This window comes from Malaclemys terrapin, chromosome 8 (assembly GCF_027887155.1).
Source record: "Malaclemys terrapin pileata isolate rMalTer1 chromosome 8, rMalTer1.hap1, whole genome shotgun sequence".
Classification (NCBI taxonomy): Eukaryota; Metazoa; Chordata; order Testudines; family Emydidae; genus Malaclemys; species Malaclemys terrapin.
The window spans coordinates 48,252,796-48,279,113 of record NC_071512.1 but is presented as its reverse complement, the minus strand read 5'-3'; the positions used below and the strand labels follow the sequence as shown (position 1 = coordinate 48,279,113).

At 45.3% G+C, this 26,318-nt stretch overlaps 1 protein-coding gene across 4 annotated transcripts in view; it reads right to left on the bottom strand.

The window, feature by feature from the left end:
- The window catches only part of RXRG (retinoid X receptor gamma), a 102,330-nt gene that overhangs the window by 25,961 nt on the left and 50,051 nt on the right, over window positions 1–26,318 (bottom strand). For all 4 annotated transcript variants that reach the window (XM_054038640.1, XM_054038642.1, XM_054038641.1 and 1 more), the window contains exon 2: window positions 6,147–6,406. In XM_054038640.1, coding sequence (XP_053894615.1) covers window positions 6,147–6,406 — 260 coding nt within the window. The remainder of the gene's footprint in view (window positions 1–6,146; window positions 6,407–26,318) is intronic.

Here is a 26,318-nt window from a genome sequence, read left to right as displayed (position 1 = left end):
CACTATGGCTAACACACTTATGGATGGAACAATATTCTCATGGGCTTCCAAATTCAAAGTGTGGGGCGGTAGGAAACAGGTCTGGAGTGTCCCCATTCCTATACACTGGTTTCCACTCACACAAAGTGTCCACCTTAACCCATACCACCGTGTTGCTTTCCCCAAGGTCCCTGATGACTCTGCCCCGCCCCACAACTCCACCTCCACTCCCAGCTGGATGTCTGGCCTTTCATGGCAGTAACTGTCAAAAATGGCTCTCCTGGTTCTTCCAACATGTTTCGCCCTGGGCCATGCATCAGGCAGGCAGCTGTGTGTGCAGATCCAAAGCAGTGTCCAGTCACTTCCCCCCATTCCTTGGCAGTAGCTGGAGTGAGCTGAAGTTCAAGAAGAGATGTGACAGCCTTCCCCTCTACTTGCTGTCCCTCTGATGCATTCTCTGCCTGTACCTCCTCATGCCAACAAACCCCTTAGGTGGGATTCTCCCCCCTACTGTAGAGTAGGTCTGGAAGCATCCCTGGATGCCACTACCCTTCTGAAAGGCACCATGGGACTTCCAAGAACCTCAAGCCATCAGGACCTTCATTCACAGCTCATCCCAAAGGTGCATGGAAACCTTCAGCAGCTTTAAATCAGCATTGCTGCCATAGGAATGGTACCGAGCTGGCTCAGCAGGGTCAAGGATCTGGCCCCAGATGTTTATACTCTAACACTTGGATGCTATTGTTAGGAGTAGAGCTAGTTTTTTTAAAAAAGGAAAATGCAGAAATGTCACCATTGGGTCCCTTTCCAGGCTTGACAGAACAATTTCATTTTTTCTCATTTTTTTAAATTTTAATATGGACTAAATTCCTAATATTCCTTTTCCCCTCATCTTTTTGCCTCCCCACCCCACTGAATATAATCGAATTAATAATATACAGGTTCGCTGCTTTTCCCCCACTTTTTCATTTGTTCTCTTGCCATTCTCTTGCTGTTCACAAATTGAGGCCATTTTGAAAAAGCGACAGAGGCGCAAAAGGAAAAAAGAACCCCAGATATAATTCACCCCACTGCATTCCACAGGAGAAAAGGGGGAAAGAACATATTTCACATTTTTACATTTTGATTAACAACATTTAAAATAAAACTAAAGTCTGGGGTTTGGAAAATGGTCATTTTTCATGGGGAGGGGGTGAGGGGGGGGAGAGTTTTGACATAAAAGATTCCAAGTAGCTCATGTTAGAAGCAACTTAAAATTTTGCATTTCTGTAGTAATTTGCATTTGAGGATCTCAAAACCCTATAGAACAATCTAATCCAACTTTTCCTTGTTTCTCTATAGTCATGTTCCCTGTACCACCTCCCCCGAGAACCCTTTCTACCACCTGCTTTCTCTTACACTTACAGACAGTTACCTAATATGCAGCCTAAGCTTCCCTTTTAGTTTCAGGCCATTAGCCTTTGTCCTGTCATCATCTGAGCATAATTCTCTTCTTCCATTTATGTTACCTTGAAGCTATTTATACACTGTTATCCTGTCCTGTCCCAGAGCCCTCTCTTTTCTGGAGTATACAAATATAGCTTAGTCAGTCTTAGCCTCTTGAATCTTTATATTATTTTCCATGCCCTTATTTTTAGTTGCTCCACACACACAATATTCTAGCAGTAGACCCACCAAGGATGAGGTGAGAGACACTACCGCCCTCCCAATTTTTACATGTGATTCTACTGTGGCCTCGTGGCTAGGATGCTGAGACTTAGGAGACCTGAGTTCTAATCCTGGCTTTGCCATTGAGTAACCTTAGACATGTCACTTTATTGCTGTGGGCCTCAGTTTCCCCATCTGTAAAATGGGGACAATGATACCAACTTCCTTCGTCAAGTGCTTTGAGATCTAAGGATGAAAAATACAGTACAGGATCTAGCTATGTGTAGTGGGGTGGTTACCTCACTCCTGCCCTTAAGGGCTTAAAACAGCCCTGGGAGGGGGCTGTGGCAGGGGAAAGGCTGGGCTGATTGGAAAGTAGCCACAGCTGTGGCTGGCTTAATGAGGGCCCAGCTAGCCCTTATAAAAAAGCTGTGAGCAAGAAGCCCAAGAGAAGCCTCTCTCCAGGCTGGGAGAGAGCAGGGCCTGGCTGCCGAGAAGCTCAGGGTACCTAGAGTAAGGCAGGGCTGGGGAAAGGCCAGAGGGATGGGGCGCTCTCGGCTGGCAACTCCCCAGGCTGCAGGACCTTGTCCAAGGCCCCATAGAGGTACTGGGTTGTAGATAAAGGCAGCAGGTCCAAAACCCCCTTGCCTGTGATGAGTGGCTTATACTGCAGTCTGCCCAGGGAGTGGGGGCTAGTTGGTGACTGGCAGTAGCCTATGACTGAGGCGAGGTGGGGATAGGGGGTGGGGGTTCCCTGGGGAGGGGAGACCCCGAGACTGAGGGGTGTACTGCCAGGGAGCAGCATCCTAGATAACGGGGCACCCGAATCCTGGGAGGGACATGGGGGCCAAGCAGCAGCGGGACACTGGCCTGCAGAGGACGCTCTGGACTGGAAATAGAGTTAATTCCCTGAGAGACCAGTAGGAGGTGCCACAGGGGTGAGTCCGCATGCTTACAGTAGGATTATACAGCCAAGAATGCAGTGGGAGTTCAGATAACACCCTGGGAAGAAGGTTACAGTGAGAGGAGTGACTGCCTAAAGTCACACAGTGCATCTGTGGCCCAACCAGCACTGTGACCCGAGAGTCCTGCCTCCCCACCCCTCCACTAACAACTTAACACTACTCCCTTTGCCAGGCTGAAGAGACAGAGCAGGATGCAGCTGCGTAACTACAGAGTCAGAGCTGGCAGCACTTGCATTGTGCTGCAGAAAGTGACCCAGGACAGGCTGGAGTCAGGGATAAAGAAGTATATCGCTGAAAGACACCAGAGGACTTAAACCTTCTCTGTTATGAATTGTGGGGCTGTTTGGTGTGTAGGTGAAAGGGCTGTGGAAATGGTGGGTGCATGGAAAACCCCAACGGCTTAGCAAATTCCTTCCCCCAAGGTGTTAGGGGCCCTCTGGGGACTGCTCTGTGCTAGATTGTCCTTGGCCCTGGGACAGGTGTGTCTTAAGGAGGGTAGGCAAGGAGCCATGCCCCAGAGCCAAGAGCAGCTGCAGTCTCTGCATGCAAAAGACAGCAGAAGCTGCTCTTTCCTAGCTATCGGGGGAGGGGAGGCGGGAGAGGAGGGCACAAATGAGCCAAAGATGCAGCCCCCTTAGTGTAAGGCCACTGGGCCTGATTCTCCACAGCACTGCTTTAGCACACTGATGTCATGCTGTCAAGATCAACGGAGTAACACCAGCGTGTCACCAGGGTAGCGCTTGGAGAACAAGGCCCAGTCTCTTCAGTGGCCCTGTTGTGAGCACAGAACCCCCCCCCCCCCGCATCTACTGGGGATACATGATGTGTGGCGATGAATGAGGTGTTACTGGTGCTCCTTCGGGATGGCGTGCACAACTCACCACTTGTGAGTGACACAGCTGCTCCAAACACAGGCTAATAAAATGCATAAACCGTGCCCAGGCCATGTCCTCGCCCCCCTCCCCCCAGGCCTTGATCCAGAAAACCACTTAAGCACGTGCTTAAAGTTAAGCATGTGCTTAGCCCCATTGAAGTCAATCGAACCAGAGATTAGGCGGGTGGGGCAAAAAGAGAGGAACCTAAGCGTATAGCCCAGTACAAGGCCACTTGTGCCCAGCTGTGCCTTTCCTACTGCTGATAATTTGTGTATAGAAGCCTCATAGTAGCTGCTTGCCTGGGAGAATGTGCAATGGGCAGGTAAATTTAATGCTCACTTGTGTCACTCAGCAGCATTTCTCTTCCTCTGCTGTGCCTGTCTCTCTGGGATTTCTCCTTCATGACCTGTCCCTGGTGCTGAATATTAACCCCAGGCTATCTCCAGCCAGTCATTTTCACTTAGGCAAAATACCCTGGACCCGGTTCTCAGTTACTCTGTTCCTGCACTTGGGGCAGAGATGGAGGGTCTCTAAGCCACCTCATATTCTGGATCTATGTGCACATTTGATCCCTGGCGTAAATTAGAGGTGCCTCAGGGCTGCTGGAATTTAAACTATTTCCCATGATTCCCTATAAGCCCCAGGAAGCAGAGAATAACCACAGAGCACTGCACGGCCACTGCACGACCAATCTACGCCAGGGGCCAGGAGTCAGAGCTGGTGTGGATCCCTTAGGCCAGCTCTGAGGATCGGGAGCCCTTAGACCAGGGAGGTTCCCTGGACTGGGATTTTCTGAGGGGGGTGTTGATAGTCCCTTTATACGGCCAGAGTGGCCTAATGGGGCCTTAGTGTAACTGGGAATCAGACCCACCATTGTTGGCATTAAGTTGGGAAGCCCAGTTACCACATGGGGTATTTCAGTCCACTCTTGGGCTGTCTTCACTGGCATCGAAACATCTTCCAAGCCAATACAAAGTGCTCCTGGTCGCACCAGAAAGCATCTCTCATCATCTCAGCACAGTTACAGGGATGCCATCAAGGAGTGTAGGCCGGAAATGGACAATTGGTTTTTAAATAATAGGGTTCACACGAAGCTTAGTATGATAACAAATCAGCAACACCTACATACTTCTTCATGGCTGCCATAAAGCCTCTCACCTGCCAGTTTTAGCCAGGGCATGTATTTAACAATGGACTGAACAAAGCAATCACAAGCATGCTGTAGGGCAGAGGTTCTCAAACTGTGGTCCATGGACCACCATTGGGCCGCAAGCGCCATTCAGATGGCTCCCTCTAAGGTGCACGCCTGGATGGCTGCACACAAGACAATGAAGGGCCACCCACCTAATTAGTGGAGCCGCGCAGGGATGGCTCCACTAATTACCTGCCTGGACTCTGGAGAAGACGCACATGTAAGGTCAGGTGGTGGCCTTGGGAGGAATAGGGGGTAGGTGGGAGGGTGCAGTGAGGTGATAAGAGGGGGTGGGGGAATTTGGGATGTGCAGGGCTGTGGCAGCCAGAGAAAGAGGAAACTTCCCCAGCTCCAGGGCTGCAGCTGCCAGGGAGAGACGGCCCTCCTTCCCAGCCTCAGCTCTGTGGTGGGGGAGAGAACCCCCTCCTTCCCAGCCCCTGTTCGAGGGCTGCCACGGTGGGGGGGAGAAGGCACACCCATTGCACTAGAAAGCTAAGACTACTGATATTAAAATATGAGTTGTGTGCTTTTATATGTAGAACAAAAAAACGTTAATTAGTATTAAGGTTTTTTATATTTAGCACTTTTATCCAAAGTGCTTTACAATAGTTAGCTAACAGTACAAACAACATTCAGAAAGATCATTAAGTGGTCCCCTGAGACTCTCAGCAATTTTCAAGTGGTCCACGAAAAAAAAAAGTTTGAGAACCACTGTTCTACGGTTTGATCCTGCCAGGGCCAATTATAGGCACATAACTAAAACAGGTTGAAAAAACTGGAAAAAAAAATTTGCAAAATAAAATTCCCATTTTTTTATTTGAATTTGAAATTTTGAAGACAATTTTTCATCAGTGTTGCAAATTGTGAATATTTTTGACTGTCACTCTCTGAAAAGTATTATTAAACACAAACACAAGCTGAAGAAGTATGCAGTATGTAATGAAATTAAAGCTGGGCGAAAGTTTTCGAACAAATACTTTATCAAACCAAAAATGCAGTTTTGGTCAACCCAAAACGAGTCACGAATTTGACACAAATAGTTTTGCCCGGCCCCAAAATGGCCAGAGGAGGAGGAGATTCTGTTAATCTTTTACCCCTCCCCTGTGACCAAGAAGCCCAGGGGTTAGAGCTTTCAGCCGAGGTGTAGGCGACCCAGATTCTCAGCCCCCAGCTGAAACAAACCTGATTCCCCAAAAAATTCCAAAAGAATTCAGATTTGATTCAACCCAAACTTTTTTTTTTCATTTTTTTGGAATTGCTACCAAACTGAAAAATCAATTATTCACCCAGCTCTAAATTAAATAGAAAAGGGCCTATTCTCCCCGTCCATATTAATGGGAGTTATTCAGGAACAATCAGAGGGCCTCTTTAGGTCAGATCCTTGTAAATGGCTAAACATGCACAGCTGAAAACTAAGTGTTCAAACTCAGTCATTCATCCCAGAAACATAATGAGCTGTAGCAAAAGAACAGAGTCGCTGGTACCCACCTGAGGGCTGGTGTGCGCCACAAAATTCATGCCAGGAGCTGAAGACAGGGAAACAGAATGAGATCCAATGGATGAAGCGATGACTCTGTATGGCGAGCCTAGCGCACTTGCAGGCGACCCTATCGTGTTCATTGGAGACGCAAGAGTCCTCGAAGCACCCACTGGAGCCTCCATGTAGCTGGGATGGCCATCCACTGAATTCCCTGGGGAAAAGCTTGATGATGAGCTCACCGATGTAGAACTGGTGTGAACGGGGGAATCTAAAAGCACAGGAGAAAAGCCTTAGTAAAGGGCGGGGGAAGGGAAAACAGACCAATATCTTCTCCATATCAGTCATAGTCTGGATCACCCTGTCGGAGTGGCTCATGAGCATGAGTGCCAACCTCAGGGCAGACTGCTACAAACCAGGCCACAAACCCCAAATTGGTTGTGAGTTCTATACTTCGATTTCACCAACCAAGTATCAAGTGTGAACTCCTCAAGCACTGTAACAGCCTTTATAATGGAGTCACAGACAGCCCCCGTGGGTACGCCGATCTGCCTTGTCACCCAGGTGAGCCTGCCTTTGTCATAGATGGTCCCTTAGACCAAAAATCACAAAAATATTCAGGATCAGTCACTTACCCCGGGTCAATTTACCTCATGCCAAAGACTATACTTGTAGCCAATCCGATAGTAAGCTAACTAAAGATTTATTAACTAAACCCTGCTCTACACTACAAAATTACTTCAGTATTACTGCATCGCTCAGGGGTGTGAATAATCCACCCCCTAGCGAGGTAGTTATACCGACCTAAGCGCCCGTGTAGACATCACTAGGTCAATGGGAGAGCTTCTCCCACCAACATAGCTACCACCTCTTGCAGAGGTGGAGTTATTAAGCCAATGGGAGAGCTCTCTCCCGTCGGCTTAGAGCGTCTTCATTAGATGCGCTACAGTAGTGCAGCTGCAGCTGTAAATTTCTAGTGTTGACCTGCCCGAAGAAAAGAAACAAGACAGTTATTTACAAGGTTAAAGCAGGTAAATATATACTCACAAATGAGTTACAGTCTTAGGTTTCAAACAGTGATAGAAACTGTTCTTTATGTTCTTTAGAACTGACCCAAGCTCTCTATGTTCTTTAGAGCTGACCCAAGCTGCCCAGCTGGGGATACCTTGCTTCTCCTTAGAAGTCCTGCCCTTTCCCTAGAAGTCCAAGGTGCACAGGGGTCTTTGCTTATGTTAGGAATCTTTGCCCCTCAGAGTCCAAACAGCATAAGGGTAGTAATTTTTCTTGCCAGGGATTTTTATCCCCTTCCCCCAGAGCTCAACCTGATGGGACAAGGGTTTGTGCAGGTCTCCACTTCTTGGGTGTTGGTGGAGCAATCAACAAAGTCTTTTGGCCACTGTTCCAGGATGACTTGTCTGATGTCTGTGGGCCTTCTTTTCCTGGGCAGGAGGCAACACCTCTTGTGGTAAGCTAGTATCTCACACTCAGTAAGGCTTCTCGTCTGACTGGAGAGTTTGCAGTTTCAAAGCAAACACTTTTGTAGTTACAGAGCAAAACACTTAAATATTACCTTAGAGCATGGGATACAGATATTCCAAGTGAGATTAATGCAGGCAGCAACTCACAAACCGTTCAGAAAGTCCAAACACTAAACACATTTCTGTAAAGCCAATGCCTATTTTAAAAACGCTAACACACAGGTGAGCCAGACTGGTTTCCAGCTATGCGTTTGTCAGTGTTTAATGAGGCCTGTGCATGAGCTGGCACCTGGTCTGCTAGCATCACACACCCATGGCAGTGTATACAGAAAGGATTGGAGCTGCACTGGTTGAGACCATTGGGGCATTTTGTCTGGTACCTCGTCTGGCCTCCCGCCATACCAGACCACACCACTGACCCATCTAGTCTTGCATTTCACCCCTCCGTAACCAAGAGCAGATTGTTGAACCTTCTAATCAGCATCTTTCCTCCTGCAATTCCACATCAGATCACTGGTATCTCACCTCCTGCCGTATATCAGACCCTTGACCCATCTAGTCCGTATCTTGCCTCCCATGATACTGTTTGGGTCATTTGTCCATTTAGTTTGGTATCAAAATGCTCCAGTTTCAAGAGTTATTTCAGACTCTTATTACGACCTTTGCTTTGACTATCATGTTGGAAGATATGCTAAGATAATCAGTGCCAAAAAAGCCGGAATTGAAAACTCACGTCAGTTTGCAAATTATATATCATTATCCTCTTCTGATGAATGAATGTGGTACTGATAAAAGCTCTTTGGTTGACATATCAAGCTAAATCAGTGCAATGGATTCTGGGTAAGATTTCAAGTTACAGTACTTACAGTACCGAGATACACAGAGTCTGAAAAGTACCTTCATTTTTCTGCATTTAAAACTAGAACAAGTTAGCTGTGTTCCTCTAAATCCAACTGAACAACACAAAAAAACAATAAATGGATCTCTCTGAGCTGAACATTTTTGGAAAGTGTGCCATGCTTAGAACAGGCTGATTGATTGGAGGACAGAAGGAATGAGTTAGATAACAGTCAAGGGCCTGTCTCCTGAGGGGAAAGTGTTCTTACTTGGAAACCATTAGAGAATAGGACATTTTCCTTATAATTTCTCTTCCAGCTGAAGAATCACTATATCCCCCACTGAGGATACTGAGGAAGAAACAAGTGAAGTGACTCCCTTAAGGTCACATAAGACTTTGGTAGGAGAGCTCAAATGAGAACACAGAAATCCTGCTTTTCATGCCTTTGCTCTACCTATTAATCAAGACCACCTCTCTTTGCCTTGAAGGCTTCTGTGGTTGTCATTGTATCCTTTTGGTATTTGTTCCTTTCCCACCGGGAGAATTGATCCAAAAAGCAAAAGTAAGAATTGACAAAGACCTTTTCCCCTCCCTGTGCAGAATTAAATCTGAAATGGGTTGATAACAGCAAAATCCAGTCCTCCTTGACTCTGACAAATGTCTTTAATGTTATTCAGGAAGCTGACCTTTTCCCGTCTTTATTGTGCAGCTTCCCTCTGAATCAGATTTGATTGTTACTTCAGGTAAAATAACAAACACTGTCACATAAACAACTTTGCAGCAATGTTAAAAGGAGAAAAGCTGCCTTACTTGCAAAGCCAACAGAAACCAACAGTCATGCTCTAAGCCAGTGGCTCTCAACCTTTCCAGACGACTGTACCCCTTTCAGGAGGCTGATATGTCTTGCATACCCCAATTTTCACCTCACTTGAAAACAACTTGCTGACAAAATCAGACATAAAAATAGAAAAGTGTCACAGCACACTATTACTGACAAATTGCTGACTTTCTCATTTTTACCATATAATTATAAAATAAATCACCTGGAATATAAATATTATACTTACATTTTGGTGTATAGTATATAAAGCAGTATAAACAAGTCATTGTATGAAATTTTAGTTTGTACTGACTTTGCTAGTGCTTTTTATGTAGCCTGTTGTAAAACTAGGCAAATATCTAGATGAGCTGATGTACCCCCTGGAAGACCTCTGCGTACCTTCGGGGGTACACAGACCCCGGTTGAGAACCACAATGCCAGCCATGGAAAATCAGTTGTGACGACCTTTCCTCTATGCACCCTCATCTCTCCACTCAGAGTGGAATACTCTAGGCATGAGGGTTCTGCTTTGAGAAACCAACAGAAGAAATACCACTCCACTGAAAGGTTAATGGTAGGTAATGCAGACCACAGATGGGCCAGCTAGATCAGAAAACATTAAAGATGGAAAATCAGACAGCAAATCTAAGGCTGCTAGTGCGGTGAAGAGAAATGATCACACATTGTGAAATAAGAGTTCAGTCCCAAGCCTTGCTACAGATTTCCTGTGTGACCATGGGCAAGCTCATTTCACCTCTCTGGGCCTTGCTATCCCCAGCTGGCAAATGGGGACAATAATGCTTACCTGTGCCTTACAGGGTTACTGGGAGGCTTAATTCATTAATGTGTGTTAAAAGTATTGAGTCTCGCTGCTATAGGAAATGAGTATCTTGGTCTGATAAAATGATGAAATCTATCTATCTATCCAGGTACTTACACAGCCACCATCATTGCAGTATCTGAACCCCTTGCAAACACCAGTGAATTTATCTTCACATCTTTCTTGTCAGCTAGAGAAGTATTATTGTTCCTTATGCATATATAACAAACTGAGGCACAGGAAGATTAAATGACTAATGGCTTGTCCACATAGGGAAACTGACTCAAACAGCTATTCTGGAATAACTCCCTTTGTGGACTCTTTATTTCTGAATAAAAGTCACTTTATTCCAAAATAATTAGTGTGCTTCCAAAGGGGAGTAATTATTTTGGAATAAAATCACTTCTATTCTGGAATAGAGTGGTCATACAAGCATCTCTTCTACCATAGCTTATTCCAGTCCATTTCCCTATGTAGATGAGCCCTAAGGTCACATACCAAGACTCTAGGAAAGCCATGAATTGAATCCAGGCCTCCAGAATGCCAGTCCAGTGCCTTAACTTCAAGACCAACCTTCCTCCCTTTTGTCCAAAAAATTTACAAATCAGTTTATACACAGTAAAGCTCTGAACATCCTTCACAACACCCACCCATAAATTGTTTTATTAGGTAAGTGAGCCATGGTATGTGCCAAGTATGAGGACAGTGAGGGGACAAACTGGGCCGGCTCCAGGGTTTTGGCCGCCCCAAGCAGCCAAAAAAGAAAGCCGCTATCGCGATCTGCAGTGGTAATTCGGCGGGAGGTCCTTTGCTTCGAGGCGGAGTGAGGGACCATCCGTCGAATTGCCGCCGAATACCTGGACGTGCCGCCCCTCTCCAGAGCGGCCACCCCAAGCACTTGCTTGACAAGCTGGTGCCTTGGAGCCGGCCCTGGGGACAAAATATCTAATATCCTACACTGCAAACACAGATGCACTGCCACTCTTGTAGTCTCTAAGCATGCCTAGATCTGACATGGATCAAACTGATAATGACAATTGGGAAGATCCCAGGTCCAATGTCGCTAACACCTGCTAAAACAGAATACAAATATGTATTTCATGGATCAGGGAGGATTCCTGGGGAAAACGAGATTAAAGTGGACCTCGCTCTATTGGCTGAAGAAATTGAAGATAGAAAATTTAGGGGTAATTGTCAAATTAGATGACCCTACCAAGGGGATAAACTTCCTGGTGGTCATGCAGAAATCATGCACATTAGAATGATGACAGTGCCTAAATCCACAAGACCGGAACAGAGCTGTCAAGCAACGGGATTACATTTGATAAGGTAACAAAATTGGCTGATGCATCCTGTGTGCCAGATGGCAGATAAAACTGGACAAAGAAAGCTCACTGCTAACCACAGTTAATACTCCACATGTAGAGCTGGCTGTACTTGTTCAAAGTAAATGGGCTGAATTTTTATCGAAAAACGCTGTTTTTTCCACCCAAAGAATAAAAATGGTGAAAAAATTGTTAACATCGTCTACATTTTTTGGTCTCCCCTAAAATTTTCTGCAATAATTTTTATCCAAAATATTATTGAAATTTTGCATTTATCAAAAAATCTGGTTTCAGAAAATAAAAACGAAGCATTTATAAGCAGTTCGGTAACTGTTTTTATAGCACTTTTTATTTTTAGTTTTTGAACCCAGTGAAATGGAAACAATTAAAAAAAAATTACAAAATTAAAAACAGAAACCATTTAGATCATCTCTACCCACAAGGGCGATATGGATGCACCTGCTCATTCCTCAGTATTCATTCATCCTAAGAAGTGTTTCAAAAAGAAAATGGACTAAAGACACACTGAGCTCTGTCGGCTACAGCCATTGGTGATGACATACATTGGTGTTGAGAGCTGTGGCAGAGGAAATGCTGCGGAGTGACAAAAGGGAAGAACTGCTCCTGGTACTTTGTGCACCTTTTCAAGCATGCACTTTTTGTAACGCTTATCGGCAGAAGAGCATAACAGCAGCAAAGACCCCACTGTGCATCTGTGGTCATGAGATATTTTGCAGACAGTGTTGCCACCTCTCGCAAATTTATCAAGGATGTCACTTCTTTTTTGAAGTCTCTCAGAGTTCTGTGGGTATGGGGGAATCTCAGCTTTCATGAAAGACCAAAAACTTATTACAACATTTGTGGGTTGTTTTTTAAATTCCAGCTCGTGGTGTCATGTTACTATGTGAGAATCTCTACTTGCATTGCTTAAAAAAGTAACTTTCTAGCTCTCCTGACTATAGAGAAAAGCTTGAAAACATGAACCCTAAAGATTCAAAATCCAGACGGCAAATAAAAAAAAAAGTTTCAAAAATCTCATGATTTTGGGGGACTGACTCATGACTTTTGGGCTGGCAATACTGCACGCCATTAAACGTCTCCGTGCGTGCGTGCATGTGTGTATGAGTGAGCACCCATATAGGTGACTGGCTTCAGAGAACAAGAGAAAAGGGGATCAAGTGAGATCTAGCCAAAGCATCAGCAGAGCAACTGAGGATAAATATGTTGGTCACGTGATTCAGCAGTGGCTATCAAGCCCAACCCTGCAGTGATAGCAGCAATCACTAAGAGGAGGCCACCAGGGACTCGTGTAGAGCTAGATAAGATGTCAAAGATGTTGATTTTACCTCTCCACATTCACATCGCACCTTGCAGGAGTTTTGTCACCACTAAAATCTCCTTCTGAAAGTGTCAGTGTTTCAATCAGACACCCAGCAAGACATTACCTTGACCCAAATGAAAAAACTGATTGCCAATGCAGGCAAACACTGGCGTAATATGATCTCAATAAAGAGGCAGTCGTTCAGGTGGACATATCTAAGAGAGAACTGGTGGCTGCTACTACTGTACTGCAAAACACCACTGGCTTTCTGTTTATGTCCAAGTCTCTGCCATCCATGGAAATACAACTCTGCACAGATTGAAAAGAGCAGCGTGAAACAGCGGTCTGCTGGGCAGGGAGAGATAGCGCTGTGGGGGAGAAAATTCACAGAGAAGTTTTAGCACAAGCCTTTCAAAGCAATCATGGACAAAAAAAAGTACAGAAAACCACCAGCTCGCCAAAGAATGGTATTGCGCTTGCAGAAGTATGACACTGTGGTTAAACACAGAGCAAGAACGGATATGGCAGATGGTTTGTGTCAGGGTTTGACACTATGAAACAGTTGTTCGAGGCCAAGTGTATTTAGCTGAAGAAGAGCTGTGTGTAAGCTGGAAAGCTTGACTCTCTCACCAACAGAAGTTGGTCCAATGAAAGATATTACCTCCCCCACCTTGTGTCTCTCATATCCTGGGACTGACACGCCTACAACAACGCTGCAAATGGTTTGGCTGTGTCAGGCAAGACATTGTCAGTGAAGAAATTGGACTAAGCAAGAGCTCCCGGTGTCTACATGGCTGGAGACTATCAGTGCTGGTTGGTCAAAAGGAAAACAATGGGGGTCAACCACACGTGAGAGAGCTTTAGACACTGAGCAAGGAACTACCCTTCACAGAACTTTGTGGCTGCTCGGACAGGCTTCTGTGGAGCACACGGCAAAAAGAAAGGTTTATTTGGACTCCAGCTGCGTTGTTTGAATTACTGTTAATGCACAATGACTTATAGGAACCTGAAGAATGGATGGCTCAAGGAACTACCATTGGCACCCAAGACCCTGTGACCCACTGTTTCTCATCAGCATGGGGTTAGCAGCAACCAAAAGCTGCTGCTATTAGCCTCTTCAGGTGGCACCACACTGAAGCATAGGAATGAGATCCTTACCCCACTGAAGTCAATGGGAGTTTTGCCCAGCCATAAATAAAGAGAGTAGTCTCACACTTAGGAGTCAGGGGCACGCTTAAGATCTAGTTCCAGCAATACCGCTGACTCACTGTGTGACCCAGGGCAAGTCACTTCACCTCCCTGTGCCTCAGCTTCCTCATCCATAAAATGGAGACAATACTCCTGAGGTGTTAGGCTTTAGCATCTGTAAGGTGCTTTAAGATTCTCAAGTGAAAATGTCATAATTTGTATCACAGTAAGGCCTAGAGGCCCCAGTCAAGATCAGGGCCCCACTGTGCGAGGTGCTGTACAGACACATGGTAGGAGATAGTCCCTGCTCCGAAGAGCTGACAGTCTAAACATACACAGAAAGCATTATTGACACCATTTTACAAACAAGGAGCTGAGGCACAGCGAGACTAACTGACATAACCAAAATCACACAACAAGTAGGTGGCAGAACCAGGAATTGAATATAAGTCTCCAGCATCACAGCCCAACCATCTTGCAAGTGTAGCATGTATAGCATTGTTATGGTGGCAATCACTAGATGGCGCTGTAACACATAGTTTTGCACATTCTTTTTGTTAGCAGGCAAGCAGTGTACTTTCTTTGACAAAACACTGTAGTTGGTTGGCTGATGTAGTTGGTTTGGGGGAGCTATTGCAAACAGCAAGAGTGTTTGTCATTAGCCTTAACCTCTCTTGCTAGAGTCAATTTTTGGTGCAGATTTCTTTGCTGGGACCTGAGTAATGGGGTTTGGGTGAGAATCCTGAATGAGGGGATGGTCTGTGTGCAGTTTGCGACCACCCCTCTTCCAAGACAGGTGTATGTAGCGTAAATAAAACAAATTACACTAGCAAAGTACTCAGGCTCCACATCCCTGATTTTTCCAACAGGAAACTGATCGATCAACAAGACCCTGACACTTGTAACAGCTCCACAGAGGGACAGCAGGATTATTCTTATCCTTCAGTTAGCAAAGAGAAAATTTCAGCCTAGAGGGGATGGGGAGAGTCAAGTGGCCCAGCAAGAAGATGACTTGCTGTAGAGACTATGATGTTATTGTGGAGGTGAATAGACACTAAATCCGGGGGGGGAAAAATCCTCTGCACCAGCACCAGCCTCGAGGGATTGAAATCTCAGCCTTTCCCGACGACTTTGGTACACATGACATTTAAAATAGGCTAACGTGGTCCCAGAGTCTGTCCATCAGGTAATGAAACATGACAAGTGAATCCTGGAAATTCTGCCCGACTGCAACGTATCAGTGTGAAGGGGAAGGGCAGGCCATTGGCTGAGCAAAACAAGAATCCCAGCTCCATTGCAGTTTCAGGGAGGGGAAAGAGCTCAGATCTACCTGCCCCAGCTCTCACCCTCCTACAGGAAAGCCTGGCTTAATTTTCATATTTACTGGACTCCAGATTAGATTTGCAGCCACCCACCAAACATAAGGCCTGATTTTCCCTGACGCACGTTGGTTTCACGCTGGTGTAACTCTGCTGACTTCAGTGGGGTGCCTCCTGATTTACACCAGCATCAGAAAAAGATGAACTGAGCCCTTATCCTTCTGTAGCATTTATTAGCTCAGGAATGGCTGGACACAAGTTACAAGAGCAATACGATGATGTTAACTCTTTAGCGTCTGAATACTCTGCAGGAATACAGCCAGGTATTGCCATGCTGGAAGAGACCACAGATATTCTGGTATCCTGCCTCTGGCAGTGGCCAATACCTGATGAAGGAGAGCCAACGGTGCAATAGTGCACAACATTTCTTCCCATCTCCTAGAGATTAGCTGACACCCTGCAGCACGCAGTCTGGTGACCCTGTCTGAGCATGGATAACTACAAATGTGGTTAGCGCAAGCATAAAAGTATCCAGCCCTTTGTAAATGCAGCTCCAATAAGTTCCAGATCCAGGACTGGGTCTGTTTGTTTATTTATTTTCAGTCATTGATCAAATGTTTAAATGCTGAAGTTAAAGGGAGGTGTTGAGTGAGTACTTTGCCTGTCTTGGAAATTACAGCACATTTGTCTGCCTCAGACAGCAACAGTTGGTTTTGAAATTCATGTGTAGATTAAATACATTGCTACAGCAAAAAGATAGGGGCTGGGGAGGAGATTAGCGATGGCTAAAATCTGCCCTACTGGCAGAAAAATACCTGACAGGAAAGCCAATAAATGATTTTAAACATTTTAATAACATTACAGCTTAAGGCCAGCATGACCTATGGTACCACCTTTACCAGCCAGCTACTGAGACACAGGAAAAGAACAAAAAGCTTTGATTCTCAGGTTTTGTCGGAGGGGAGGGGGCGGGTTTAGCTATTGGTGTGGTGCTGGTGCACCCATGTAAACCATTTGAACCCGATTTAGGCTGCACCAGTGCAAGTCACGATTTACATCAATGCACTCTACGCTGGGAGTTTGCCGCAACATAGGTGTGCTACACAGGTGACTAATCCTCCATATGGACAAAGCAAAGGTGTCCAAATTCAGAGAGCTAAAAGATCAGCCCTTATTCACAAGCCACATTCCACCCATCAGAGGGCAGTCACATGTGCACGCTCACTCACACAAATATCAAACGCACCGTGCACCAAAACAAGCATATAATGCAGGGGCCTGAGTTAGAACCGATTAAACTGGCCAGGTTTGCACACCTGCCTGCTTCTTGACATGTGTAAAAATATCAGATGCCTCTCTCCCAGCCGCTGAGTTTGTAAATTCTAATCTTTGTTGTTGTCTAGCGACCAGAAACATAAATGGAGATTGCTTCCCAGGCACCTTCAAAGGAGTTGAAGCTGCTAAAGGAGACAGATTCAGTCAAATACATGAGCATATGCATATATGTGCTCAGGGATTCAAAAGTACAAGTGTGAGGGTCTTGATATAAGTGCATGCCAGTGGTGTGAGTGGGGCATGGTATGTCTTCTCTATCCCAGAAGAGTCTATAGTAAATGGGAAACTACGGAAATTACAGCTCTACAAGTGAGAAGTCACTGAAAGCTGAGCACTTGACCAGAGAAACAAGGCTTTTTTAGTCAGGCTGTTGTTGTCAAGTTTGCTTTTGCTAATGTCTATTTAACCATTTAATGTCCAATACCTAATATACTCTTGGGAGAAAGGATGGCTGTGTTAAAGATTCGACTGTCCCTTCAATTAAGTTGTAAAAGCCCATAAGAAACATCTCTGAGACTCTCTAGAAGTCCACCAGTAGGTCTAGGAATGACCAGATTTGCCAGTCCTGATATTTCTAAGGATCTTTTCGGGCTCAAGCTCTTTTTAAAAAATCATTTGTAGCTTGCTTCTAAGAGACTATATATCTTGGAAATGGTTAATTTCTATGGAGAAAGAGATCCAAGACTTTGCTTCCCAAGACAACTGTGCCTTATCTGACACATAACTAGAAAATATTTACAGCAGGTCTTGATTCTCAAAGGACCAGAAAGTACTAAGAAAATCCTTGGAGGTGTGCACAGAAGAACACAGTGGGAAGGTCAAAACAAGAAGAGAGAGCTTCTCAGACACAGGAAGTGTGGGAACCTTCCACTGAGTCTACTGCTTGACAGACATCCACCCTTATGGGAAAGTCTTGTAGAAAAAATAACCAGGATAAAACCAATAAGGTGCTATCAAAATGTAATACAGTTCTATTGAAAGGACTTTAAAAGCTAACTGCAATCCAAGAGGAGTTTTGCCATTGGCCTCAAAATGGCCAGGATTTCATCCATAGAAATGAACAGAAAACAAGACATTTTCTATACGTTTTTATAGCCATCCAACAAAATTCTATAGAAGAGAGAAAATTCTCTATTAAATTCTACAGGGTGGTTTTAAAACAATCCTATAGAAAGGTGATTGTGTAAAAAACAATACTACAGGACTAAGGGCAGCATCAATCTCTATGCATCAACTCTACTATTCAATAAATAATGCATACTTCCCATGACAGATGACCATCGCAGGGGGAAAGCGATGTTATACAGCACCTTCTTTCATACACATCCTGGAAATCTGAGTAGATCGTGCAATGGTTAGAAGAAAAAATAAAATAAACTTGAGGAAAGGAAGACAGTTTCCCCAGGTGGTCGTGCCTGTTTGAGTTGTGGAGATATCTGCATTCTCCTTTGGCACCATTAGAAGTAAAATATGGTGCACTGTTGTGATAAGAATATAGAGGAGATCACAGCAGCTCTTATGTGTTCCCAACTCCTTCTCTGCTGGGTTTCCCAGCTCAAACCATGCTAACCCTATTCGCTGAGTTGCCTCCATCTTTTGCCATCTTCCTCTGCTCAGGCCAGAGTTCCTCTCATTTCCCATAGTGTTCCTTTCTCCAGGCTCAGATCTGCACTGTCCCATTGAAAAGACCTGGTCCCCTCCAGCCCATTCCACTCTGAAGTTCAGATCCACTCTGCAGCATCACAGAAGCTGCCCTGCTCAGCCACGTCTCTCCGGCACTCTGAGGATGTCTACACTGCAGCTGGGCATGTGCCTCCCATCACGGGTAGCTGGATTTGTGCTAGCGTCACTCAAGCTAGCAATGCGGACATGGCATCTCCAGCTGTGACTCAGGCTATACCACAAGAGCAGCCATGCAGCCAATCAGAACGATCAGCAAATCTAGGATTTCCTGGCCTCTCTCTTCCTTCCCTGGTTTTCACAGTCCCAAAGGTCTCCTCTCCCTGATGCTATACAGTAGCTGCCTTTTATTCATTGGCTCAAGTGGGTGGAGAATAAAATTCAGGAATCCTGCAGGCAGCAGTAACACATTTGGACTTCATTCCAGAAAAATGTAGGAGGCTGAGCCCGCCTGTGAATTATAGCACAGTGCCAGCTCTGTTGGAGTTCAGGTTGAGCATCGCTTTTTGTAAAGGTCGCCCGTTATAAGCACTCTGAAGTTCACATTCTTAATGGGATTGTCTGGAAATTTGCTGTGTCTCATGTTGGTGCAGAGTAGGAATAGCAGACCAAGTTTGGGATAATTTAAGCAGGGGGTTTCCAAGAAACAGCCCTCTCCCCAAATCAGCTGTTTACAAAATCACCTGGTTCTTCTATTTATTTATTTATTGCATGCACCAGGGGCACAAACTGTGGCTCAAATTTTTCCCAAATTTGATCCCAATTGGGGACTGATCTCAGCCAGTGCGTGGCACCCACTGCCCTTTTGGGGGAAGCAATACTGGAAAAGTCAAAGGGTAAAGATTGTAACTCCAAGTTGGCACAAGCTGAACCGATGCACCTAGACGACTGAAATGCTTATGAGCAGCAAGACTGGGCTCTCTTGAAGCCAGAGGCTTTGCAGGCAGTCTGTTGTGCCAGTAACTGTGTGGCTCAAGGTGACATCCTGTGGGGGCGTGAACCTGAACTGACATTTTGAGCACTGCCCTTGGCAGTTTTCAGAGGACTTGTGCTATGCCTTGGCTACCATTGCACTGTGTGGGGGCAGCAATTTCCCACACAAAAGAGTGGAAACTCAGAGATTTTAAGGTCAGAGGGGACCGCTCTGATCATCGAGTGAGACCTCCTCCAGAAAACAGGCCAGAGGCCCGTCACTTCTGGTTGGGCAGGAGCATCTTTTCTAGAAAGAACTCCAGTCTTGATTTAAAGACTTTCACACATGCTCACGAGTCTACCACATCCCTGGGTAAATCATTTGAATGGTTAATTACTCCATTGCACCTTATTTCCAATCTGAATCTGTCCAGCCACTGCTTCTTGTTATGTCCTGGCCTGCTAGTTACAAGAGGCATCCACTGTTCCGTTACAAATGTGTGGCCACCACCACTTCGAGCTGCAGAGACCAGAGAATTCTTGTCCTTCTGTTCCAAACACCACAACCCTCTAGCACACAAGGTACAAGAGAATCTCTCCTGTGGCTGTAGCATTTGAACGTATATCTATGGCTACTGGAGGTATACGTTATGGAAATCCCATGTTAAAGTATTGATTTTTTAAGAGACTTTTATTGGTATGTGCATCTCCAGCACCACAATGCCCCCTACTGAATTGTTTGCAGCACCGCTGCTTGCAGCGCCTGGGTTTTCCTGGGAGTTTTCCTAGTCAAAGATTGACCTGGCCTAACCCTATTTAACTTGGGAGAGCTGACAAGATTTCAGCCTGAGGCGGCATAGCTGCAGGCCAAGCTAGATGAGTACTTATAAAGGGGACTTTGTGGCAAAGCCAAATAGTTCTCATCTCCGAGCGAGTATGCCAACGAGCATCAGCAGAAAATGAGACAGCCACTGCAGCACCCCTTGGAGCCATATTCTTTATCACATGTATCCTTTTAACAAATAAAAACGTGTACATTTAAAAAACTTTTCCGATCCTCCCAGCCTATACAGTGAGAATGGATGAGTCCATGGAACATCCTTATCACATGAGACGACACCTTGTGTCTAGGAGGATACGTTGCAGCAGGACAGCTAATGGAGTGACCCACGTGGCTGATGATTCTTTGAGGCGTTGTTTGCAAATAAGGCAAATTCCCACAATATTGCAGGGATCGTTGTGGTAAGAGCCTCTGAGGCTGAAGTAGAAAAAAACTGTTTTGTTACCAAGCTCAACAATGGACAAGTTTCTTCTGGGTTTTAGCTGGACTTCAGTCATTCCATAGTGAAACCCCAGAGCATCCACCAAGTCAACCCTCACTTCTTCCCTGAGGCAGGGAAATCTGTCCCTCCCCAAACAGAGTTCAAGGACATGCCACGAATTGGAACATCTCCTCTGTGTTGGTTATTCCCACTTAGAGAAGAATGGGCCCACAGTATCTTTGGTTTAGAGGAATTAGGGCAATCAAATGTAACGTCTTGGCTCCTGCAATGGTCAGGAAGGATTTCTCACCTCCCCCAGTACCTTTACTACCTGAACTGCAAGTTTTCACAAACAGTTGCCTTAGACAAATCCTCCACATCAGCTGGCCATAAAAAAGATCACAGATTAAGGGCTTTGGAAGAGGACAAAAACAATTGATAAGCCAGGAAATTATGGAAAGGCAAAGGTGGTGGCTAGGACACCCCTGGAGGAAAGAACCAAACAACGTAACAAGACAGGCATTGGACTGGGTTCTCCAGAGCAAGAGGTGACAGGGTAAACCCAGGACAACTTGGAAACATACAACAGAAGCAGAAAGGAAACATATCAACATGACTAGGGAAGAAGCTATGAGTAGGTCTACACTTATGGTGGTGTATAGGGTACCGACACAGCATGTCCATATAGCAGGGGTATAAAGAACAGTATAGATGGTGAGGCACAGCTTAGGCAGGAAGAATAGAGCAGAAGGTCCTACAGGCCTGAACCCCCTGGGTGCATACTCCACACAGCTCTCTACATGCCCAAGCAGCGCCCACCTCTGTGCTATTTTTAGCAGTATAACGTCCCGCTGCCTCCTGGCTACCGGAACCTCTTACTGACGCATGTAACTATACACCATAGTGCGTTTGGATGCAATCTGACTTTCACTGTGTCATGTAGCTACATGAACCCTACATGCCACCACAAGTACAGACAAGCTCTATGACCGCAGCAAGAAACTGGCAAAGAACGGAAGGCCTAGGTGAAGGCCCGAGGGTCTGCATGGAATAAAGCAAGTTTATCAGAGAATCTCAACGTACATTACCAACATTGACACATTCAGCCTCCCAACCCCCTGGTAGGCAAGTGTCACCATCCTCATCTCACAGGCAGGCAGCTAAGCTTCAGAGAGACAGGGGCAGGCAAGAAAGAGCTGAGGAGGCATCCTGCAGATCTGAGGAAGACATGGATAGCCTGGTGGGAAGGGGACAGGCAGGGAGCAAAGGGGTTACCACTTTTGCTCCTCAGCCTTGGTCGGGAGACTCTGAAACCAGCTGATAGGGGCCCTCAACTCATCACACACTGCTCCTGAGGGCAACATCACTTGAAGGTTCAGGGGGCCCAACTACATCTCACCTACAGCTGGAAGTGACTGGGTAGACAGACACCTCTGGTTTCCTGACTCCCCTGTCTGCCAGGTGGTGTTGCTGGGTTTTTAGCCAATAGTTAGCATGGAAGCGGCCAGCTTTTGAGACCCCATTTCCACTCTCGCCTGCCAGTCAACCAGCACCTTGCCGACCCTCAGTGCCTTCTCCCTACTCCAATGAGAAACAACTCAAAGGCCCCAGGGGAGAGAGTGCTTAGCCTCTGGCAGGGCTGCTGATGTAGCAGAAGCTGCAAAGAGGCTGACCCAGAGTGAGGGGGTCTAGACAGGGAAGAGGAGTTGAGGGACTGAGAGATGAGGTGGGTATTGGCAGATTTTGGCAGACAGGAACTCATGGATTTGAGGCAGGCTGTATAGTAAGGCATCTACTCCATAATGTATGCAGATTGCATGCACAATTTGTGCAAATGGGATTGGTAAATGCTGTACACTGTTTCTGGCTTTTTCCTGCCACTCTCTAGGCAGACTGGAGGTAGATTAGACAGACTCTGTGGGGTTCTATCCAACAGCAGCACATGCAGCAATTCTGACCACTGCAGCTCTCTCTGCATTGCTACCACCTGCCAGCTTTTGAACTAGCTACCTCTGAATGTACTTGCCCAATCTGCCTCTGGAAATCAGCCATTAATGGAGGTGTCCAGCCACATATCCAGCCACCTCTTCACAGTCCCAATTTCTGGCAGATTAGTTTTGAAAATCTGGCTCCTCGTGGGACATGCTCACTATTGTCCTTCAGTCTTTGGTATTAATGTAAATATTTGTACGCTAAGCAGTTGTATGGTATTGACTCTCAGGATGACCGGCAGCTACGAATAAGATCTAAAGTTCGTGGTTTAATAACAATAGTCCCGATTTGATAGTGTTGCTGTGGATTTTTTTCAGAAAGGACAAAACTGCCTGGCCTTAGCAAAGAGTGAAACAAAAGTTCAGGAGAGGACAACAGCAGTACACAATTTCCATGATATCCTAGTTACACATGCCCTAAATATATCAGGATTACCTTCTTTTTCTGCTTAGCCACTTTGCAATTAGCCTTTCACACCCAATAAGTGGAATTGCACAATAAATGAATTAACTCACAGCCAGAAAAAACTCTGCTTATGGCGGCCAAACAATTACATATGCTGCCTGGGGGGAAAGGTGTGCTAACTAACTCTGGATTACAAGTGGTTTGTAAGTGGCTATTTTATTATTAAACATAAAATGTTCACAATGAAATACCTAATGATAAATCATTCATAATATTTCACACTTGCAGTGCATTTCGCCTTCAAAGACAGTGATTGATTTGCTGATGTATGTAGGCAAAAAATGACATTAAGACAAAGAGATTTCAGGCCGGCAGGGGCAATATGGTGATAATATAGTCTGACCTCCTGCATAACACAGGCTGTACAATTTCACCCAGTGATTCCTGCATCAACCCCAGGTTGAGCTGGACCCTCTCTTTTAGCAAGACCTCCAAGCTTGAGTTAAAGAGTCCAAGCGATGAAGAATGCATCACATCGCTGGGTCAGCTGTTCCACTGGTTAATGCCACTCATTGTTAAAAATGTGTGCCTTGCTAGTGTGAATGGAATACAGGCGATATTAAGGGTGAGAGTACATATCAGTAACCTGAGGGTTAAAAAAAAACATTACAGGGAGGTGGGAATTATCCCCAAAACAAGCATTAGTAACCCAGGAAATTCAGAGCCACAAGAAATCCAACCATGTTAAGGTCTGGAAATGGCCAATTAGGGCCCCCAAACCACCAGACCTTTGCCTTGTAGTGATACCGTGCAATCATGAGGAAGACATTTTAGTGCTTGTGATCGCAAATTAAACCAATTTTTAAAAATAAATTAGGGTGGGTTTTTTTTTCATATTTTCTCTCATGGTGTCGGTGCAGGTAGGGGATATGCATGGGAGGAAGGGGCTAGTAGCAATGCCAAGGGCAGTGGGTGGAGACCAAAAATGTGCATGAGGTCTAGAGGGGAAGAGGGTTGTGTGTTGCAGGGAGAACAGGGCTATACAGTATGCAGGGATGGGGACAACGTTCCTGGAGGAGCCCTCAGAATGCAAAGACATCGGCACTCAGGCACTGGACTTCCTAGGCCCCCACTTCACATAACGCCAGTGCCCCTATCAGAGCCCCCCATCCGCTAGACCCACATACATCCCTGCGTCCCCATTCCATCTCCCCACTGCATCCAACACAGCTGCTTTATTCTTCCCCCATCCCCACAACACTCTCCTTGCTCCCCCTGTACCAGAAAGCAGCACTGTGGGGAGCCAAGAGGAGCGGGGAAGCAGCCATGTGGGGATACTGCAGGGAGGGGGGACAACTAGGAATGTGAGGAGCAGGGCAGAGCAAAGGAGCAGGGCTGTGAAGGCGCAGGGTAGATAAGCGGGGAAGTGTGGGGCATCATCCCTATCCCCCATTTGACGGCCACATGCTTCAGAGGAAGCAGAGCCCAGCAGGGATCCCACACCTGTCAGCCCAACAGCTCATTCAGAGCAGGGCTCCCCTCTGATGGAGCCCAAGAGCCAGCGTATGGCCATGGAACCTTTAAAAAGCTGTGACAATGGGGATTGAGCAATCTGCCAATGAGAACCCGTGACACATCTACAGACCCCCTCACGCTGACTCATTATGACTAATGGAAATGAAGCATGCAAATTAGTTAGGGAAGAAGGACCATGATTGATTAAGCTCCCATGTGACACTGGCCCCCTTAATTTAAAGGAAAGTTTAGAGTTAACCATTATGTGCAAGTCCTATAGAATTTAATAAACAATAACAACTTACTAAAGCAACCCATACATAACACATTGACAATGTGTGTTTGTATCCCTGTGCGGCTGATCCACAGCAGTTCGCTGCTTGGCCCAGCTAATCAACTTGGTGCCTTAGCTCAACTGATAGTAGTCTTTACTGAAGAACTAGAGGGCCAAAGTTTGATCTCTGCTGATGACCAAATCAGGGAATCCTTCCTTACAGATTCCTACAGCAGCAATATAATTGTCTACTAAATGCTATTGGGTGATACAATTGAAGACAGAGAATATTGTTTTCTAATAAATCCTAAAGCCCTATTTAATTTCTATACATCCCTATTGATTTCCTCCCTATTAAATTCCATAAGGCTTTCCCATAAGGGTGTGCAAAATATGTAGAATACAACAAACATTGCTGACAGATCCTTAAATTGCAGCTTTTATGATTCCCCTGTACACACAAAGCCATTGCTTCCTCTTGGTCCTGAAGCTGAGACAGGGTTTTGGAGAACTTTGCTATATGTGTTTAAATAAGCAGTATTGCCAGCTCTCATGATTTGATCATGCTTTGCAATATTTGGTGTGTTTCTTAAAGCCCAACTCCTGGAGTCACGTGAATACATAAAAATCTCAGCTTTCATAATAAAAGTTTCTAATCTTCAGAGTGGTAGAGAAGAGCTTAAAAATATGGCTCAAATGGACCCCATAGGTTCCAAAAAAATAAAGAAGGCAAATAAAAAGAATTCCCAATGTATTGTTTCTTTAAAATCATCATTTTAAAGACAATCATGATTCTGCGGAGCTGACTAAGAGTTTTTGAGTGCTCAGGATTGGCAATACAAGTCAGACACAGTCTCTCATTCACAAATTGTCCCAGCAGCAGTCCAGGCTCCTACCCAACCATGCGCTCACAGGCAGGGAGAATATGCTGTCAAACAACACGCACGGCTCATTGAGTATTCTCTGAAGTGAATTTGCAGTCACTTATAAAGCTTTCCATTCAATCCCCAACTCCCAAAAGCATTTATCTTTGTGTGGGTCTCTCTCTATGTCGGTGTAGAGTGCCTAACACATTGTGAGAGCTGCTAGAATACAAAGAAATTAATAATTATTAATAATGATATTGAGCGCTGTCAAACCCATTGACTTAAATTAAGGTGTTATAAAGACCAATTTCTATTCTATCCTTCAACCACTGCTGAGTTGGCATCACAGTTTATCGTGCCTCAATCGACAGGCGCCTCTCAAAGTGGACAAACAGATGAAATAAACTGGTTTCAGACAATGCTAGTGCTACCTTTTCCCTATCACAATTAAATTCCCTAAAGTATTGAGCTGTTGGTAGGGTGTAAAACACCATTATAACAAAAGCTGCATTGATCTTCGTGGGTGGAGCAAAAATATCTCTCTTCTTCCTCAAACAATTTCATTCACCTTTAAACCTCACTAACAACTGTCGCCCCAAACTCCTTGGCAGCAGAAAGTGATGCCCTGGTGGAGCTCACTTCAGGAGTAGGGCCCTACCCCGTTTTAAACTTCAGCATTTGTTTTATTCATTTATTTGGCTGTGTCACTGTTCAAAAACAAGGGTGTGACTTTTTTTTTTAATAATGGGAAAAGTATGGGCTCCCCCTCCCACAACTCAGAAATGGATTTTATTCTGATTTTCCAAACAAATTTCCCCTTTCTGCCAAAACCA